This window comes from Xyrauchen texanus, chromosome 41 (assembly GCF_025860055.1).
Source record: "Xyrauchen texanus isolate HMW12.3.18 chromosome 41, RBS_HiC_50CHRs, whole genome shotgun sequence".
Classification (NCBI taxonomy): Eukaryota; Metazoa; Chordata; class Actinopteri; order Cypriniformes; family Catostomidae; genus Xyrauchen; species Xyrauchen texanus.
This window is the reverse complement of record NC_068316.1, coordinates 20,537,862-20,558,638: the sequence shown is the minus strand read 5'-3', so window position 1 is coordinate 20,558,638 and position 20,777 is coordinate 20,537,862. Positions and strand designations below refer to the sequence as shown.

The following is a 20,777-nucleotide window of genomic DNA, read 5'->3' as shown; positions in this document are numbered from 1 at the left end:
CTCAGCTGTAGTCAGAGAGTTAAGCTTCGGAGCATCACTGTTGACAGAAATATAATTTTTAGGACCTTCCTTTTTCTCATTTCTGTGATTTTTTTTGTTTACCACTACGACAATGTCTAGCAATGTGGCCCTCTCTGTTACAATTTCTGCATCTGGCAACAGGCTTGGTACAATCTCTAGAGGTATGACCTCTCTCGTCACAATTATAGCAGGTTATGTTATTGCGGGGACTCATTTCCACTTCAACTGACACAGCAGATACTTTACCCACATTAACATCATCATCACGTGTTTGCAAACGGCTCCAGCTTACAGAGCACCAACGAAGCAAATCCTCCCAATATCTGATGTCAATGGCACTGTTCAACAACATGTCTCGGTATTGTTTATTCAATCCGCCTGTAGCGGATTCTATCACTATGGCAGAATCAAGATCTTCTGCGTTGTTGTTTGCAGCACAGTACGTTTCATAGGCTATGCGAAAGCGCTCAATGTATTCTAAGGGGTTTTCGCCAGCCCTGTGTTTAATCTGTGTCACACTGGTCCAGGGAAAAGACCCCCGACCCAAAATATCTTTCACGCCGTAACTTGTAATCTGAGTAAGCTTCACAAAACTCAGGCCAATCTGTGGGGACTCTGGGGTGGAAAGGAGCAATCTGAACCGCCCTTAATTTGCTGGTGGGAACCAAACCCTCAACCAAAGACTGTATATCTGCCATCCCCAGATTCTGTTGCCTAGCAACGGCCTCTAGCCTGTCCCATAGAATTTTGTTTGGGTTATACAACTTAAAAGGTTCCAACCCTGCAAGCAAACTGTTTTTCTCAGCCGCTGTGAGTCTGACCCATTGACCATCCTCCCAGCCAGCACCCATCTCAGTATTCAATGCTCCCCAAGCCTGATGTCGGATTGGGGCGGCGAATGCCGTCTCAATGGGTTTAGACATTTCTCTGGGGGACAAGTTAAGATTTCCGACCCCCGGTTTTTGCTTAATCTGCTTTGCTTGCACGGCAGGAATCTCCGAAATGTCATAAGGTGGGGGGCGCGAAACAGCCACATTCAACAATCCGCGCGCCTCAGCATATGGCCCATCGTTCTGATTATCAGTCTGATCAGCAGCGCTGAAAGCAGCAGCTGCCTGAGCAGTCTGAGAAGAGAAGGTGGGGGCCAATGGAGCACGGGGAACTGTCTCATTTTTCACAGCATTTTCTGCCTTCTCACAAACAGCCTCAAAACCCTTACTCAAACTACACAGATCACAGCCGACTTCCTGCCCAATAATTTTTGCCACTCTATCACGCTGGGCAATCAAACTAGTCCATCCGTCCATCATATTTGGAATTGCCTTTTCATGGCTTAAAGGTATACCACCCAGTTTACAAATCCATGAATAGGCAAACACGGATAGATATTTGGCCCTATCAGCGTCTTTTTTGTTCTGCAGCCAGTCAATCTGCTGCATGACGTTCCAATCAGAATCAAACCCCTGACTGACCATTTTCTTAATGAGCTGTGCACATTTATTTGATTTGAGCTCATCAGAGCAGAGCTGTTTACAGCGTGTGCCCTCCTCGTTTTGGTCAGAACTACTCAGAAAATTCCCTTTATCAGTCATTTTTCTTGGTCACAGTTGAAAATCACTACCGAAAAGATTTTAGCAGCAAATATTTTACACAGATAAATTAACTATAGTTTCAACAATACTGGATTTCTATACAATACACCACAAAGTATTCTTCACAAACATCCTGGTCACATATACTGATCCATACCAATTCGGGTCATAATTTATTTATTTACTTGGTACCGCTCCTGATGCATCCCTGGCAAAACAATCCCTATTGTATTTTATTTTATTTTATACCTAATATCTGAATCCCTAACTGCCTGATTCACTAAGCTTGGGGTACCCCTATCTGAGGTGGAAGAGATTGAGCAGGTTTACGGTGCCACTGGACCTCCCGTCCGGGGACGCACTCTGCCAGGGTGGCGCTACACCAATGCCCACCTGGGCCCCCCACAGAGCACGCTTCACTTGCACTGTTTGCTGTTTTAACCCTTAACAGCTCTCTCAGCGACTTCTTATACTTTCAATAGTATAATTAAATTACTCTTCACTCGCCTCGTCGGAGTGAAGCTCTCCCGCTCCCCTTCAAAATCTCTTCCAGTCAGACAGCCCTAACAATTAATAAAAGCTTCCTAACTTGTTTGCTGATTTGCCAGAGATGTCACCACGGAGTGATTGCCCGCATTCTCCACCAAACTGTTAGGGGTATAACAGTTATGATCCGGACCAGATATGGAGAAAGAAGACCAGGAGTCGAGAAATTCAATTAAAGAATCAAAAATTTACTGAAGTATAGTCTGCAGTGAAATTGGTAGAGCCAGTGGCAAAGTCTCACGAGGAGATCGAAAGCCAACTCGTACCTTACACAAAATCTTACATCAGTTATACCATTTGCAAGGACGTACATTCCATAAAGACCATAAAGTCACAACATATAGACAGCTATGCGGCCTATCAACATTAATCAGCGCACTTGTCGTCCGAGCCCGAGATTTACATCTGAAGTGACCTCGCAGATGGTCGCGGGGCGTCTTCGAGTCGGCCTGGTGTGCATCCCTGGGTTCAAAACCTGGGTAGAAGGTCAAACGCACACACAAAACACTGACAAACGACAGTTCTTCTCTGGGCACAAGAGAGCCAGAGCACAACGTTATCAGGCCATTTAAACCAAAACAGAGAGATAAAATATTCACTCCTCGGGCAGAGGAGAGGGGTAGAAATAACATACATTTCTTCCCTAAAGAAATAATAAGAGAAAATCACACTTCTACTATTCAGGTATTATTACATAGGACTTTAAACCATATAATTAGTCATGGAAAGGTAACAATCAAACACAGAATACATCTGGAACCTATGTTTAACGCATTCTCCCTGCCCCCTCCCCTGAGAGGCTGGAGAGCATCACAGATAAGCTTATCCCCAAAAGACCTTCAGCCTATGTGCAGGACAGAGAGAAAGACTCTGGAATGTTCCTAAAAGAGACTAGTTAGCATTCAACACACATATGATTCAAAATATATTTCAGTTATGCATAAGAAAATAGAATTGATTATGTGATCATGTTGCTTAACTTTAATAAAGAAGTTAAGCAACAGAATACAGATAGATATTGCTATAAAAGGATATATATATATATGTATTGATATATCTGAAGAGACAAGGGATTTTGACCCTCACCCTTCAAAAGGCAATGCAAAGGGGAAAGATGGTTCAAGAACGTAAACAAGTCTCCATACTCTAATTTGTCAGCTTCTGACAGCCTAATAAACCTTGCAGATAAGCGCCACATTACACACATTCACATCAACCATTTAAATCTCCACTGGACATCTGAATATACCCCGGAGTTTCACACTGGCTCTCTTCACAACCCAACAGCAGAGAGAGAGAGAGAGAGAGAGAGAGAGAGAGAGAGAGAGAGAGAGAGAGAGAGAGATAGGCACCTGGGAAGATTCTGTCTTCATTTGGTCTCAAGTTTGGGGAACATCTGTTGAGAAAGTAAGGGTTATTATTTCAACCAGAGAGACTTTTCTTGAGTGAGAGCTGTAAGAGGAATTAACTCAATGATCATAGACGTAAACAAAGGAAAAAGTGAACGGTTGCCAGTCAACTCAGTTAAAGACAACAGAGTCAAACTGGCAGGCCAGGAAAAAGAGGTCCAGCATGGGGACTGGCCCCAGGAGATTCAGGTGAATGGAGACACTGAGGAGAATCACTTGGACTCCCCGACCAATGGCAAAATGGTACGGGCTGAGCTGGAATGGGTGGTACCCATGTGTGTCCCCCTACCTATTGAAGTTCTCAACCCTGACCAGGCTTTTCCCTTCCTGAATGCCACACTCGCTGACCTGGGAATCGAAGAGTAAGTTCAAGCTGAGAGGTGTATTTGATGAGTGTGTGTGTGTGTTTATACAGTATATAAATGTCTTTTTATATGATTTGAAACTTAAATCTTTTATATTGATTATAATATTATTTTAGGTGGTCCACGCGGTCTCCCTGGTCTGTTATCATAGTTTGAGTAATTTTGGGTGGGGTGTAATTCAGCTGGTCAGTCTGGGAGACCCAGTTAAATACAATCTGGTCCATCTTGGTGACCAGCTTAGACAAGCAACTTAGGCTGGTTTAAGCTGGTATTTTTTATTTAAAAAATATTTAAATAATTTTTATACCCCAGCAGGTGTGGTCTTGTAAGGAACGTTTTATCTTAGTGAGTCTGCCAGTTGTACACAGTTGGTAAAACATGTTTTCCACTTCTAAATGTCATGATGACTGTTTGTTTTTAAGATATGACTCATGAATTAGACTGTATCAGCTTTTTGTTTATCAGTTTTATGTGTCAGCTGTGTGTCAGTTATGTGTGATGCGCCCACACATAAAGTGTTACTTAAATTCCCCATTGCCATCATTGGAGACATGCTAATATCTTGCTTATATCTGATATATCCATGTTTTCCCAGATCGGCAGTTAAGGAGCGTGTAGTTTGGGTAGACTCCAAGCGCACGCAGGTGAAGGGGAAGTCTGGGAAGCTGAAGGAGAAAGAGGTGACAGTTCTGGAGGTGCGTGTGAAAGCGCAGCACCCTGGAGAGCGTCAGAGTCAGGAGGTGCTCTACAGCACAGAGTCTCACACTGATCGCTCCTTCTGCAGAAGCGGAGTGGACATCCTGCCGTGGAGACATACACAGCCAGGTGGGTGCACAAAGGCACTGTACATAAATATATAGGGTACACCGGGGCAATTGTCACATTTTTAACTCTAGTGAATATTTCTCAGGGTAGGTTCAAGGTCAAATTCTACATAGACACACCTTAAAGTAAAAAAAAAGATAAATCATTTAACATGTTCACCTGACATATTGTAAACCTATAACAGGACATGTTGTCACACTACATGGGGTATAAAGCACAAAACAGCAAAAATAGGAAAGGTGAAAGAAAATAAGATACCATTGTTTAGGCCAACAGAAATTTTAATTTACAACATGTGACAGCTTGCCCCAACCTGGCATTAATGAAAAATACCCTTCTGGTAAAAACTTTTATAGCTTTCAGTTAAAAACTCATTATTTTCATTATATAGTTGACCCTTGCATGAATGTATGGCTGTGTGGTTTTAGAAAGTTCACCCAACAGCTTTTACAAAAATGCACTATTGCTTATACACCGTATTCATAAAGTATTCAGACCCCTTCATTTTTTATCTCCACATTTTATGTTGCAGCGTTATGCTAAAATGCTTTAAATAATTTATTTTCACATTAATCTACACACCAATAATGACAAAGCAAAAACAGATTTTTGATATCTTTGCAAATATATATAAAAATAAAAAAACTGAAATATCATATTGACAAAAGTATTCAGACCCTTTGCTATGACACTTGAAATTTAGCTAATGTGCATCCCATTTCTCTGGATTATCTTTGAGATGTTTGTACACTTATATTGGAATCCATCTGTGGGCAATTCAATTGATTAGACATGATTTGGAAAGGCTGTCTTTATAAGGTCTCACAGCTGAAAATGCATATCAGAGCAAAAACCAAGCCACGAGGTCAAAGGAACTGCAGGCAGAACTCAGAGATAGGATTGTGTTGAGGCACAGATCTGGGCAGAGCTGGTAATCTGGAATACCGGGCATTTTTCCGGTGGGCCAACGCACTTCAGGGCCGATCAGGGACATCGGGAGAACTGAGCAGGCCGCTGGATCAGCTGAAAAATGTGCAAAATTGTGCTGCGATAAGGTCAAATGCGCCGCCGCGTTATGCAGCACGGACGACAAAACGGCACCATGATATGCAGAAAAGGACAGCTAACACCCCCAGTTAATGTGACATCAACCATCAGAATGGGTAAAAAAAAAATTTGATTTCAGTGATTTTGACTGTGGCATGATTGTTGGTGCCAGACAAGCTTTGTGTATTTCTGTAACTGCTGATCTTCTGGGATTTTCACACACAACATTCAAATACACAAACTCAATATACTCAAACCAGCTGGTCTGGCACCAACAATCATTCCACAGCCGAAATCACTGAGGTCACATTTTCCCCCCAACATTAACTGAAGCTCATGATGAACATGTACCTTTATGATTTTTTTTGTATTGCACTGCCATCACATGATTGGCTGATTAGATAATCACATGAATAAATAGGCCTTCAGATGTACCAATAAAGTAGTCGGCTGTTTATAATTAACCATTTTAATTTAGACTATGTGTTGATAAAAGCTAATAACTGAACGTGGTTAAATTTGGTTTCCACAGTACTTTTCTTTAAACAAAACAGGATTTCATCTTCAGCAATGTTCTCAGTGTATCTGCATACATTATACAAAAGGACTGTGTGATATTTGCTGGATTTGACTGCACTGTTTAAGTTAGAAGTTCATCAAGATAACTCTTTCCCCACTGGGTTTTGAGTTCCCAAACTGATCTGTTCTGGCATGTAGGTAACAGTTTTATTTAGTAAATCCTGCTGAGAAACCACTTGTAGTAATCAGCTGTCAGAGCACATATAATTTGAAATATTTACATTAAAAATGATGCATAGTTAAATGTAAGCTATAAACATTCAAGTCCCTATTAAAGTTAACTCTTTGCTTTACCACACAAATAAGAAAATGTGCTTCACGCAATTGTAGTTCACACAGACCTTTTCATTCTACAAAGACTCTTCACTTAAATATTACGTCAGTCCTGCTAAAGAGAATTGTTTCAGGTTTTTTTTCAGTCTGTCACTTTCCATTAGGCCACAGTGTCAGGCAGTAATATATGGCTTAATTCCTGACAGTTAGCTAACAAATGAGATCAGTAGATTAGCGAGGTGAGCTAACATAACTGCATGGTTGCTGAGTAAGTGTGTTTGGTATTCGCAGGCTCAGCACTCTCTCAGTGGGTGTGTGGAGTGTTTGATGTTCACTCTTCCCCTCCATCTCTTTTTCCAACCACAAAAAATAATTCTCAGTTTGTGTGTAGAATGTATCAAGGAATTCTGATGTACATAAAAATACCACTCAATCTAAACATGGCAAATATTTTCCCCCCTCAGCTGAAAATGAACTCCAGCCTGTGGAAATGATTCTAGCTTTGGACACAGTGTCAGAGTCCACGTCCAAATGGCAGAAGACAGAAGAGAAACGAGACGTGACTGGAGAAATCTAGGTTAATGCTAGGCTAATGCCTCACATGACAGATATATTGCAATTTTAGGTTTTGGATGTATTAAACTGGTACTTCATACTAAGTATAGCAACTACTGGAGCATTTCCGAAATGCTGTGCTGTAATAAGAATATTGATTTTTTGACATTGCTTTGTGTGGCAGATATCTGAAGATGCATATCTCTCGCCCTATTTTTGTATTTTATAATAACAGTCATTTAATCTGGGATATCTTCCACTACACATACTGTAATATCTATACATTTGAATCTATATTATGCTGATATTAAGAGACTGTGTTGTTAAAACAGACAGTAAAAGTTGTATAAACCCACATCCAAACATATCCTTTATAATGCCTGCAATCTAAAAGCTCTGCACTTATAAATTGCATGTTTCCAATAAAAAAAATCTAAAGCTTTTTCAGAAAGACAGTGGATCATTAGAAGGAAGTCTGGATAACAAGGTCAACATGTTCATGCTATATGCCAATATTTATTTTCGTGTAATTCTGTATAACTGAACAGTGAAAATGCTTTAGAGAAAGGCTGAGAATGATGAAAAGTATGATTCATATTAAACAAACACAGGAATAATAATGAACAATTCATAGAATATATTTGTTTTCACTGCAAGGGCAATTCAAATCTTCACACTCAAATATCCAGCCAGAATTTCATGGAATATCCACAAAATGAACTGATACGAATAAATAATAGACAAAGTAAACAATAATGAAGCACGAAACTCATTCCTTCATGCAGGTTAGTAGAACAAAGTAAAACTAACAAGAATAATAAGTGAACAAGGCAATAAATTAAGAGAAACCACTCTCAACATCTCTACTGCAATACAGTATTAAAGCCAAGTGCTCCACTGAACATATACTCTGCTAATTTAACCGTCAATTTCTTGGCTGGCTTTCACAAGACTGCAAGGCCTCTTGGGAGTGGGGGGTTGGATACTTAGGATGAGAGGCAGGTGCTATGATTGAGTTACCACCATGGTCATATTGTTTCTCTGTTTATCAGGAAGTGACATCACAGCTTTCTCAAATTCCTGTGAGTATTGCTGGGCTACGTTTCGGAGCAGCACTAGCAAGGTATTTTGTGTTTCTGAGAAGAGTAAAATATTGGATATAAACATTCTGAACTTTCTCAACCTTAATGTAAATAATATTAAAATAACAAAGCCAAACACATTCTTACCATTATCAATGACCTTTGTACCCAGTACATGAGTAGCAGCAGATATTATTGGTCTGAGCTGACCAACAACCTAGAAAGGGAAACAAATAAAAGTTACTCAACCTTTTATAGGGAGCGATGAGCGGAGCATATTGGGAGTAGAGGCTTTTACCAGCACTGGGTTGTGTGAGTAGAGGAAGGAAAGACAGTTATAGATGGTCTTGTTCTCTTCCATGTCTTCCTTCAGAGGGAGATGAGCCACCAAAGCAGGAAACACCTTGGAGTGAGGAAGGGCAAAAATCACATTTACAGTAAGAATGTATGGTGCCAGCACATAAACATTAAAACCCACACGGTTGCAAACATAGCCACAAGATGTAAACATTATACATGTTAACATGTTTTTTGTGTGATAAAATCGCTTTCTAACATTGAATCTGTAAGGTTATAGCCAATATTATAATTTATTTGTCATGACGACATAAACCCTGAAATCGGGTAAATGCCGTAATACCAGAAAATCCCTGATTTTATCACACTAGAATGATGTTACCATATATAATGTTTATATTTTGTAGCTATATTTTTGTAACAGTGAGTATTTGAATGTTTATGGACTGGCCATACAGACATCTATTGTAAGTGACTTAAGATAACTGCAAATTATTATAATAAGGGACAAGACAAAAATAATTGTGGTATTTTGTGCTAACATTACACATTCCTTAAAAATTACCATAAAGAAAATGGAAATAACTAGATATTCATCTAACCTGCTCGAGTGGGACCCCATCAACATGGCTCATGATCATCCTGCAGAGGGCAGCACACAAGTTGTCAATCACTCTCAAGTCAGACTCTTTAGAGAGCAGGTTAGAGAAGATGGACAGCATCATGGGGTAGTCACTGAATCAATGGGGTTAAAGCTTAAAGCCAGAGACACAGAGGTCAGACAACACACACACACACACACACACACACACACACACACACACACACACACACGATCTGTGAAGGATACGAGGCAATGATGGGTCCAGCAGCCTGTGCGAGAGCTCCCAGGCCAAACACACTGTTATTGCGCACCTCTGGGTCACTGTCTTTAACTCCAGCTACAAGCACCGGCAGCAGCCGATTGGACAGGCGTCCAGCCACAGCCCTGCCTCCAGCCACGCCCACCAATGAGTGCAGGGTTTCACTAATCGTACCAACAGAGAAGGAGCGGTCTGCCTCAGTGCATGAGGACTTCTTTAGAAATGGAGAGAATTATGGGAAAAATAACTGTAACAAATGAAAGACATTGGACAAATTGAACAAAACTGAATAAAAATAACCGGTATTTACTGGTATTTTTAATACCAAAAATCCAGTAGTACACAGTACATATATTGCACAGCATGCAACTACTCCATTCCTAGTATTCCATCTTTGTGCTGAGAGGGAAAGACTCACAGCTTTGCTCATGATTAGAGGCAGCAGATCATTGAGGTGAGGGTAGAATGTCTCAGCAGGAACAGCTGATGCTAAAACAGGAATCCCCTCACCAGCAAACTCCTGCAGCATGGCATCATACTCCGCCTAAGACATACACACAAACACTCAATAACTCCACACATTCACCAAAAATCTGTCACAGTCAATTGTGCCATTGCTGAGAGTGAACTATGACTAAATCATAAAAACTGTGTAATTATTTTAACAACCTGCTGGTCGTCATCGTCTGCTTCATCCCCACCCACATCCTGACACATAGTCTGGGCAAGACAGAGAGAGAATATAAGATTACAAGCATAAAGAAAAAAATGATAATTCACGACTTATGACTGCAGACTTATGTAATGCCTTTAATAAATGAGCATAAGCTGTTGTTTGAAGCCAGTATATGTCAGTGCGGTCATGCCGTTCGATTACTTAAAGCCCATTTTCCTTGACACAGATTAAGGTTTGTTCCTGACTTAAAAGGCTTTTATTTTCCAAAGGGTTATTTTTCCTGTGATATTTCTGTCCTCATTTGTCTGCAGCAGATGTCATAGAAGAAATCTCATCTAACTCCCACCAAATACCAAGTCACTTTCTGAAAATAAAACCCTTAAAGCAATAGTTAACAATTTTTTTTTTTAAACAAATCTGTAATCATTTAAATAACACTCATGTCATTCTAAACACATATGACTTTTTCTTCTGTGGAAAACAAAAGAGTTATTTTGCTAAATGTCTAGGATGCCTGTTTCATACAATAAAAGTACATGGGTGGGGGTGCATATCATAAATGAGGTCCACATAACTTGAGCGCTATATTCTTCCGAGTCTTCTGAAGCCATATGATAGCTTTGCAGATAGAAAGTTCTCGACTTAAAATGTAATCCTAAACCCGGTGTGCCCTGACCTTCTTCTTGAGTACGTCTCTGATGGCGTTACTGATCTCAGCCAGTCGCCCTGGAGCCTGCAGTGCCTCCCCCTGGCAGGATTTGATCAAAGCATTCATTGACTCCAGAACGGCCATCACCACCTGCCTCTCCCTGTCCTGCCTCACTGCCTCCAGAAAACAAGGCAAAACCACATCCAACAACTTATGCAGCGCTGTGAGAAAAAGAGAGAGATACCCAGAAGTTGATCAAAGGTTTTTGAGTAATTAAAACTTACAAGATCTTTCCTCTTCATATTGACAAACTCATTTTACTAAAAGAGTTGGAGGAAAAGAAACAATAAGGGTTGTGAGCCTGGAGTTAAACGTTAATCATCTCGTCAAGTGAAGATCCTCCTAATTATTTGTCTGGGAGACATCAATAATGAAGCAGAGACAAAGTAGATGAAAAGAAGCAAAGAGAGTGATGAGAATATCAAATGGGTTCAAATGAAACAGTCAGAGGGGAGTAGAAGTGTGTGTGTGTGTGTGTGTGTGTGTGTGTGTGTGTATACCCTTGTGGTTGGCCTCTGTTGGGTTTTCCTGCCATACTTTATGCTGAGCTCGGCAGAACTGGCCCATTGCACCAAAGGCAGCTCTCCTCACGTCCTGATGTGCAAACTAATGGATGCACATACACAAAAGGCCACAAAGCTCTATAACACAATGGATTAAACTCAGAGGGAAGCATTTTACATACAAACACTCATGCCACTTACATCCCGGAGCTCATACACCTGCTGAAAGCTGGATTCCAGGAAGGGTAGGAACGCAGTTCTGAGAAACAGGACAACCACGTTAGCTGCAGTACTGTGCATGGTAATAAACTAATACAGATGTTGTGGCCTGTCTGCTGGCATGAAGCTTTCCACATATGTAATAACATATCTGGATTTTAGGTTTAAATTTACTGTATATGCAAATTTAATAAAGCATGGTTTCAAATTGAATCTAAAATGTAGGTGTATATTTTCTCATAATTTTTTTTAATGAACCTTTTGTTTTCGCAAGTTCATTTTATATTGTCCTGTTAATATTTAAAAGTCAATATATTCCATTTAGTCTCCAAATGAATATGGTAATATAATTTTAAAAGAATAAGCTAAATGCAGTTTGAAATCCTGATATATAATATTACATCACACCCTACATTGATCCCATTGAAAATCCTATTTCACTCTGAAATGTCATGTTAAATGTGTTGCGAATTCTGTTTCATTGCAGTCAAATCCACGAGAAAAATAATGGAACCTTATGCATGTCTTATGTAAGCCTCTATGTTGCAAATGCATGAGTATGAGTTTGTTTCATGTAAAACATGACTTTACCCAATGTTGAATGCAATTTCACCCAAAGCATCACAAGCATCTTCCTTCTCATCAATGTAAGCATTTTCTACACTGAACCTGAACGAGAGAATGGAAAGAATATCGATGAGTGCTCTAACATTAGAGTAAACTAAATCGAGAGGGGCAAACAGAGAGGGACGGACATACCCTGAAACATCTGTGTCATCAACCTCTCCATCATTCTCTCCATCTTCATCCAAAACAACATCACCCTCTTCACCTTCATCATCATCGTCATCCAGAAGCACAAACTGTTTGTCTTCCTCTAAATGAGACTTCGAGGTAGACAAAGTATGACAGTGTTGACAGAAAATATTTCACTGTAAGTGTAACATGTTTCAATATGTAACAATTAAAACACTTAAAAGAGTTTTAGGGCAGATAGGAATAGATCATATTTATTAAGCCAAAATTTCCACTGCTGCCCTAAAAACACCTTAAGTTAAGAAAAACTCCCAAGTCACATGTTTGTGTTAATATTGCTCTGCTATGTACATGTGAGAAAAAGATTCTGTACTGACCGTCACCCACTCAGTGGATCTGAGTGACAGAAGCATCACCGTGGTGATAGGAGTTAGATGAGGGGTTAAACAATCCGGGCTCACTTCAGATAAAGCAGAGAATAAACTATACCTGGAAAGAAGAAAAATAGCGATATTGAATGGATGTCTGTTTGGAGTATGTGCGTTTGAGTATTTTTTAAATGTGGAGGATTCTTGAGGTCATACGTGCAGCGGCGCAGGTCAGGGTCATCCACTGCATCAGTGAGGTTTAGACCTAGCTGCACACAGTCTGCTGCCAGAGGACTAAAGACTTCCTTACCAACAGTGTGTGCCAACACAGAGAGGGTGTCTGAAACATTTAAAAAAAATTATAGTGAGGCTTTTGTAATGATATATTTTATCATTACAAAATATATTATCTGCATAAAAAATTTAGATTTGAAAGGGTGAATTGCAAGAAATAAAAGAATATGTAGAAGTACTTCGTATGTCCTCCTTTTGATTTAAAAACAGCATGTACTCCATTAACTCTACAAGCTTGTAAAAAACCTGGGGCTGGTTGCATAAAACTGTTTTAGACTAGTCTTACTTGTTAGTCGTCTAGTAAGTTTTGGTCTGAACTTTTTCAGCCAGTTGCATAAAAACCTAGATTGGTCTAATTTAAGACCAGAATGTAAGACATCATACACCTAAGCTAACTTTTGTTTACTTTCCATGTTGCCATGGAAAATAAGTGTCAGCTGAGCCAGTGGGGGCTTCAGTTAAAAGTCTAAAATGAGCTTGAGTTGAGACTTTGTGGAAGATTTGACTTCGATGGTAACAATGTTTTTTTTAATAATTTGGGTTAAACTCACTAAATGTGTTCATTAGAATACATTTTGAAGCATTTTATTCCTTTAATAAGCAAATATTTTTAGCGAATGAAAACTGAATTGAACATCCACTGTCGGTCATTTTTTTAAAGCTGTTCAGTGTCTTACTTCTCCCAAAATGCAATGGCAATTAGACTGTCTTAAGACAACAGTGAGCTTGTTTTATGCAAAAGGCTTTATGTGGCATCTTTAGCTAGTCAGACTAATTATTTCATGAAGTCTTAAGTTAATGGCTAAGTTTATGCAACTGTCCCCTGATGATCCATGTTATGCCAGCATAATTTGAGAATGCTACAATGAGCGTTTTTTTGTGCTTCATTTGAAACTAAGAAATCTGACCTTCTGTACAAAGGATTTATTATGGTCAGTGTAACAAATTTGTTTATTTGAATAGTGACCTAGAAATGGTGCAGAATCTTAAAGGAACAGTTCACCCAAAAATGAAAATTCGAATCATTTAATCACCCTAATGCAATCCCAGATATGCATGACTTTCTTTCTTCAACTGAACACAACCGAAGATTTTTAGAAGAATATTTCAGCTCTGTAGGTCCATACAATGCAAGTGAATGGTGACCAAAAACGTGAAGGTCCAAAAATCATATAGGAGGCAGCATAAAATAAATCCATAAGACTCCAGTAGTTAAATCCATAACTTCTGAAGCAACAGAAACATGGGTGAGTAACAGGTCAACACTTAAGATTTTACAACAAATAATTTTTTTTACTTCCACATTCTTATTCTTTTTTTCCCCCCAGATTCACAGTCTTCAAGCATATCACCACCTACTGGGCAGGTAGGAGAATTTACAGTAAAAAAGGACTCGACCACACCTACCATATCACTTCTGAAGACATGGATTAAACCACTGGAGTCATATAGATTACTTTTATACTGCCATTGTGCTTTTTGGACCACTATTCACTTGTTCTGTTCACCAGTCACTTGCATTGTATTGGCCAACAGAGCTGAGATATTTTTCAAAAAATATTTGTGTTCAGCAGAAGAAAGTCATACACATCTGATAAAGGCATGAGGGTGAAAAAATTATATTTGTTTTATGTCAAAGTACGTTTGATTCAAATTTTTCAATCCTAAAACTTTGTCTATTTATAGATTAAAATTATATTTTGTATCCTAGATTTGTATTTTATTTTTTTCATTCGGATGCACTGGTAACAAAACATTGAAATGTTTTTTTTTTACCCAAAGCCTGTGTCTGAAGAGCCCTCATCTCATCTCTCGTGTCCGTCAGAAATCCCTTCAGACTGTCAATCACCGGGGGGAAGTAAGGCACAAGCAGCTCTTTGGCTGCATTTGCTAAAAGACAGAAATAGAGATCTCAGTGTTAGAGCCTAACTTTCACATAATATGCAGTTTTAATGGAAAGGAGGAGTTACCTATCGCCCCTATTGCACTAACTGCCAGCTCTTTCAGTTTGAGGTTTTCTGTGTTGTTAAGGGCTGACAGCATGGTTTCCATTAGAGTGGGCAGGTAGGGCTCAATATCTTGACCTGATCGAGAAGGAAAGAGATAGGGGGAAAAAAGAAGAGTTGGATACATGTCCATCATTCAAGATGGGAAAAACATCTTAAATGATACACTGTATTCTAACCCAAGTTCTCCAAAAAGTTCTCTAGAGCATAGAAGGCCTTGGTCATGTGTCCGATTTTGGTCTGGTTCACTGCAGACAAATATCCATGCAACAGTGGCATCAGCTCAGCATGGAATTTACTGACATCTGGCTAAGAGACAAAATCAATAAATTAAAGTGAGAAACTTTTAAAAAGCAAAGAAAACTAGGCCTTCTTGAAATTATATATCAATCCAACCTGCAGGTGTTCCGAAAACTGTCCAAGGGCAAAGAGCCCTGCACTGCGGACCACCTGGTTACTGTCTGATAGACTGTGACACACTGTTTGAAGCATGGATGATAACATCCTGACACACACAAAGAAAGAGCAGTGCATTGAACAGATTGCTTTATCATGGATTGAGTAGTATGTTTGGATGGATGTAAAGGAAGGCCTACTTTGTGCGGATGTGATCTGCACAGCCCTCGGCCAGCACAGCCAGACACATAAGCCCTCCCTTACGCTCATATGGGTTCTCACTGGCCAGGCAGGTCTGAGCGAAAGGCATCTGCAGCATACAAAAAGTCAAATACATTTGAATTGAATCACTGAAGTATTGCTACAATGAGAAAATAAACCACTCAAAATACTGGGATATTTTGTGTCTTACTCTAAGGATTAGACATGTATGTAACTGAGTTTCAAGTTTCTTGTACTGCTTCTATACTGACCAGCTGGTTGAAGAGTTTTTCAGGTGGCATATGAAGAGCCATGGTGTCAATAACCTGCAGGAGACACAGACATATGAACAAATCAGAGACTGAGGTGAGGGGGGAGAACGAGTATGAGGGAGAGACCACGTAAAGAGAACAACCTGAACAGCAAAGTGTTTGGGGTTCTCACTATCGCCCTCAGTATCATTCTCCTCATCCTCTGGGTCCTCTTTACCAGGAGGGGGCGCAGCACTCAGTATGGGAAACACAACTTGCAGTATCGGTTGCAAAAGCTTTTGCTTTAATACTGCCTGAAAAACAGACAGAAGTTTATGATACTGATGAGATTTTAAATCATTTTATATCATCACAGACACAATAAGGCTGATGTAATGAACTAGGATGTGAAAAACAAGTCCATCAACAAACAATAAAAGTTTGAGAAAAGAATATTTATATAAAGAAATAATGTAAAATATTAGCTTCCAAAATGCTTTAAAACTTTGTAATAATTAACAACAAATAATTTCTTCAAATAGTGCATTTAAAGGGATAGTTCACCCAAAAATGAAAATTCTCTCAGAATTTATGCTGCCTTCGTGTGCTAATGGAATTATCCTACTTCCCACTTCTGAAGTGGAAATTACGACTACGTCGCGTTCAAGGGCTTTGTTGTCAGAAAAATAATGTTCATTATTTTGTCTGTGCTTTTTGGAGCATAAAAATCACATTACTTTCCACATCCATTATAAGGACCTACTGAGATATTATTCTGTTTTCCTTCAAATGTGTTCTGCTGAAGACAGGAAGTAATATATATCTGTAATGGCATGAGGGTGAGTAATGCTGCTTTGCTATCGGAATTACCGGAGTTTATCGGGGTAAACTATCCCTTTAATTATTTCTTTAAAAAAAAAAAGTTTAATACATATATGTGTCCAGGTGTAATTTACACCCTAAATTCATACAGTTTACTGGGTTAGAAAAAGCAAACAATTGTGGATTACCTTGCTTTTAAGTCTGATGAGAAAAGCAATACATGACAGAGCCTTTACACGCAGAGAATCACTAAAGGTCACGTTTGCACTTATCTAGAAAAAAATACAATAAATCTTTATTTTGATTATGCTTATAATGACATGTTTATTGATGAGATTACCAAACCAATTTGAAAGAGGCATGTTTTGAAGACTTCAAGCATACATAAACTGCTGTGAAACTGTATGGACAAACCTCCAGGCAAAACTGGACAATCTCAGCAATGTGTGGGACAATGAAGGACACTTCGCTCTCCATCAGCTCATCAAAAACTTCCAGTGCCTCACTGGCCTGATCCTTAATAGAATAAAAAATATATATAATTTCATTTAAAAAAATAAAATAAATTTATTTAAAAAAATAATTTCATTTAAAAAAAAATGTAGTCACTTAAATCATAAAGGCTGTTCTGCAAACAGATTAACCAGTAATGCCGCTCACATAGTGATTAGCACATAATTGAGGAGCATACAGAAAATAATGATTGGAGCATTACCATATGAACAACTAGAATGATCAAAGCATTCTCACCTGATCAGCCTGAATGAGGTGTTTAAGAGCAATGAGCAGTTTGGGGATCAGAGATTGCATCAAGTTCTGAAAGAGAGAAAAACAACTCTCTTGGTCTCTATCTTTCTTCAGTAGTATGCATACTACATTAACTCTTCAAAGGAATATCCCGTGTTCAATACAAGTTAAGCTCAATCGAGTTTAACTTGTATTGAACCCGTTATATTCCTTTAATTGTTGTGCAAACTACAGCAGACAGAGAAAGCAGAACAGACCATCTCCTCTGTGCCTGTGTAGGCTGTGATGGCAGTGAGGGCAAGAATGCAGTAGTAGAGGGCAGTGGGGTTGTTCAGGTCTTGGAGTACAGCCCCAAACAACTGGAGAAGCTGCTTGTAGTGGGGCTTAAAGGGCTCCGGGTTTGATCCCACCACCTTGCTGAGCAGTAAAAGACCCACCTGGAATATAAATATGGGAACAGACTAGATTAATCCTTCATTATTGACATTTTTTAAATCATTAATGATAAATAATCAAAAAGTAGGGTAGGGTGCTACCGTGTTTTTTTACTATGGTAATACCATGTTTTGGAAATTACTCATGATAGTACAATATTATTCTTTGAAGCTCCCTGGAATGCCATGTTAAATGAATACGGAAATCACTCAGCACCATGAAATGCAATCAAGTACAATGGTATTACCATCTTATCCCCTCATTGTATCATGGTACCATCACAGTACTTTTTGTAACAGGGTTTACTTTAGCTGGTTTACCTGTCTGTCCTGTGGGTTGTTGCTTTTAGTGGACTGGTTCAATAGGGACAGAAGAGCAGGCCAGCGGTCAGGGGTCTCGTGCTTTACCAGGACAGCACTCAATTGAGAGAGTGAGTGACGAACAGTGTGCCTGTGGAATAAACAGTGAAAGACAAATATTAAGGAAAAAGTGAGGGTTAAAGGGATAGTTCATAAAAAAATAAAAATTATCTCATCAGTTACCCACCCACATGCCATCACAGATGTGTATGACTTTCTTTCTTCTGCACAACACAAACAAAGATTAATTCGAAGAATATTTCAGCTCTGTAGGTCCATACAATGCAAGTGAATGGTGACCAGAAATTTGAAGGCCAAAAAAGCATATAAAAGCAACATAAAAGTAATCTTTACTACTCCAGTGGTTAAATCCATGTCTTCAGAAGTAATATGATAGGTGCAGTTAAGAAACAGATCAATATTTAAGTCCTTTTTGTTTTACTGTAAATCTCCACTTTCACATTCCTCTTCTTTAGTTTTTTGAGATTCACAAAACATTTTGCATATCACCACCTACTGGGGAAAAAAGGGCTCAAATATTGATCTGTTTTTCACCCACACCTATCATATTATTTCTGAAGACATGGATTTAACCACTGGAGTCGTAAAGATTTCTCTTAAGTAGCCTTTCTGTGATTTTGGGGGTTTCAAAGTTCTGCCCACCAGGCACTTGCATTATATGGAAAAACAGATCTGAAATATTCTTCTAAAACTAAACAAAAACTTCACATCTGGCCTGAAAGTGAATAAATGATGAGAAATGTTCCATTTTTGGAAAATTAAATAGCACTTTAACACCTAATGTAAAATGCACAAAGGATGGTTTTACTTGGGTTCTCTGGTTTATAGTGCAACTGATTACGGACTTACTCTGTTTCTTGTTGGAACGCTTGCAGCACCACTGCTTTAAGGCTGAGAGAGGGGGACAAAATATAAATGTACAATGAAACACAGAAGAGATAACTGTCTTAGTTTGTTGGTTTAAATAAGAAGTCTCTAACCTCTCCCTGTGGTCTGGACTGATTTTTTTCCAGTGTTTTCTCACTCTCATTCTGAGCATCACTGCAGCCGACTGACGAATCTACAGCAAACATCAAAGGCACTAAATGCTGACAAACACTACCAAGACTAATATATTTACAAGTGTACAACATTAGGGCTGAGAATGAATTACAGTTAACAGTGAGTTTACCTGTGGGTTTTGGGAACCAGTCATGACTGCACATAATGCAGGGATGATGGCTGGATCTTTAAATGCCTGTTTTAACTGAGCTGTGGCCTGAAAAGAGCATTGACATAACAGTATTTTCACCAGAGAGTAAGAAACCATGGCTATATATAACATGCCAATACTAAACAAAGACGATGTCATTAATAATTTACAAATTGAGCTAATGGAATTGCAAAACGTAAGAAGGAAACTATTTTTAGAGTGGTTTTACCAATTAAACCAACACAGACTAGAGCTGAAAACGACATTATAGAAAGTTACATCACAAATGTCAAGCCTTTGGCACAGGATGAAATCGTGATGTAGGTGTCTACCTGCTGAATAACAGCGTTGTCCGGTTGTGTCAGCTGCGCCAGGATGCGCTCGAGCTCCTCCGACATTATTTCAATGTTGATTTAACCGTTAAATACACTTTAATTCAAAATGTATACTAAAAATGAAAACTTCACCGGCAAACAGCCCAGATCAGATGACAGGTAACCAAACTGGAAACAGTTACAATATTTAGAAACAGATTTGAACTTATAACATTACTAAAATTATCAGATGGTAGGGTGATTCTAAACTAAATCAACTGTCAAGAGGAAAATGCTCAGTAGCAGCTCGAGCGATATGCATATGCGAGTTCCCAGTGAACACGCGGGATAGAGGGAAAGAACGCCACGTGAGTTTGACATTCGTTAAAGGGACAGCAGCACCAACAACATTTTAGATTTGATCCAGCGAGACGTATACATTTGCAACAGCGCCTACTGTAGTAACGGATGACAAAATCCAATTTATCCTGTTTACAAGCTGTAGTGAGATTGATAGATTGTGTGTTTCAGGGGAATTAAAATAAAAAGTAAAATGTATATATGTAAATAAACTTATTTTTAGTACCACATTGTATATGCAACAAAATTAAATATATATTACAAACAGTATAACAAAAAAAGTGAAACAAATTGAAAGAAAAGTCTCAACAACAATAAAAAGACAAGCTATATAAAAATGTTCTTTCTTCCCAGATAAAAATAAAGACATAAATAAAATGTAATTACAGCTATAACATAAAGGTACAACAGTTACAAATATAATATGCACTAAGACCTACAATTATATAGTATAGTTATAGCTTAAATTAAATTGTATTTATTTTTATTTTATTTACGTATTTATTTTTATCTGGAAAGAAAGAAAACTGTTTATATATATATATATATATATATATATATATATATATATATATATATATATATATATATATATATATATATATACAGTCAAATGAAAAACCTTCATCTCAATTAATCTGCTAAAAAGGTCACTAATTTTGTCAATTTTCTCATTCGATGTCTTTACCAGTTT

At 38.6% G+C, this 20,777-nt stretch overlaps 2 protein-coding genes across 2 annotated transcripts; one reads left to right on the top strand and one right to left on the bottom strand.

Moving 5' to 3' along the window:
• Nucleotides 1–3,628: 3,628 nt before the first annotated feature.
• On the top strand, nt 3,629–7,663 carry LOC127634316 (uncharacterized). The gene is made up of 3 exons (XM_052113809.1): nt 3,629–3,930; nt 4,529–4,758; nt 7,122–7,663. The coding sequence occupies exons 1-3, from the start codon at nt 3,632–3,634 to the stop codon at nt 7,232–7,234; spliced, it is 642 nt and encodes a 213-aa protein (XP_051969769.1). The 5' UTR covers nt 3,629–3,631; the 3' UTR covers nt 7,235–7,663.
• A 51-nt stretch (nt 7,664–7,714) lies between these two features.
• On the bottom strand, nt 7,715–20,091 carry LOC127634315 (importin-4-like). Its single transcript, XM_052113807.1, has 30 exons — nt 19,742–20,091; nt 19,389–19,475; nt 19,198–19,277; nt 19,067–19,108; nt 18,158–18,287; nt 17,660–17,839; nt 17,406–17,471; nt 17,070–17,171; nt 16,844–16,927; nt 15,998–16,147; nt 15,855–15,908; nt 15,582–15,691; nt 15,382–15,490; nt 15,165–15,294; nt 14,950–15,063; nt 14,756–14,869; nt 12,902–13,025; nt 12,695–12,806; nt 12,321–12,448; nt 12,153–12,230; nt 11,544–11,601; nt 11,340–11,445; nt 10,807–11,000; nt 10,124–10,174; nt 9,873–9,998; nt 9,442–9,668; nt 9,194–9,326; nt 8,593–8,697; nt 8,442–8,511; nt 7,715–8,348 (listed from the first exon to the last, which is right to left on the bottom strand). The coding sequence occupies exons 1-30, from the start codon at nt 19,805–19,807 to the stop codon at nt 8,218–8,220; spliced, it is 3,261 nt and encodes a 1,086-aa protein (XP_051969767.1). The 5' UTR covers nt 19,808–20,091; the 3' UTR covers nt 7,715–8,217.
• Between the last annotated feature and the right edge of the window lie 686 nt (nt 20,092–20,777).

Bases quoted from the DNA above. Each gene is read 5' to 3' on its own strand.
- LOC127634315 (XM_052113807.1), bottom strand. From the start codon at position 19,807: ATGTCGGAGGAGCTCGAGCGCATCCTGGCGCAGCTGACACAACCGGAC. The intron at 15,909-15,997 runs GTTGTTCTCTTT...TGTCTCCTGCAG, and splicing joins CCAAACACTTTGCTGTTCAG to GTTATTGACACCATGGCTCT. The intron at 13,026-14,755 runs GTAAAAAAAAAA...TAAATGTTTCAG, and splicing joins TCTTCAGACACAGGCTTTGG to ACACCCTCTCTGTGTTGGCA.
- LOC127634316 (XM_052113809.1), top strand. From the start codon at position 3,632: ATGATCATAGACGTAAACAAAGGAAAAAGTGAACGGTTGCCAGTCAAC. The intron at 3,931-4,528 runs GTAAGTTCAAGC...ATGTTTTCCCAG, and splicing joins GCTGACCTGGGAATCGAAGA to ATCGGCAGTTAAGGAGCGTG. The intron at 4,759-7,121 runs GTGGGTGCACAA...TTCCCCCCTCAG, and splicing joins GTGGAGACATACACAGCCAG to CTGAAAATGAACTCCAGCCT.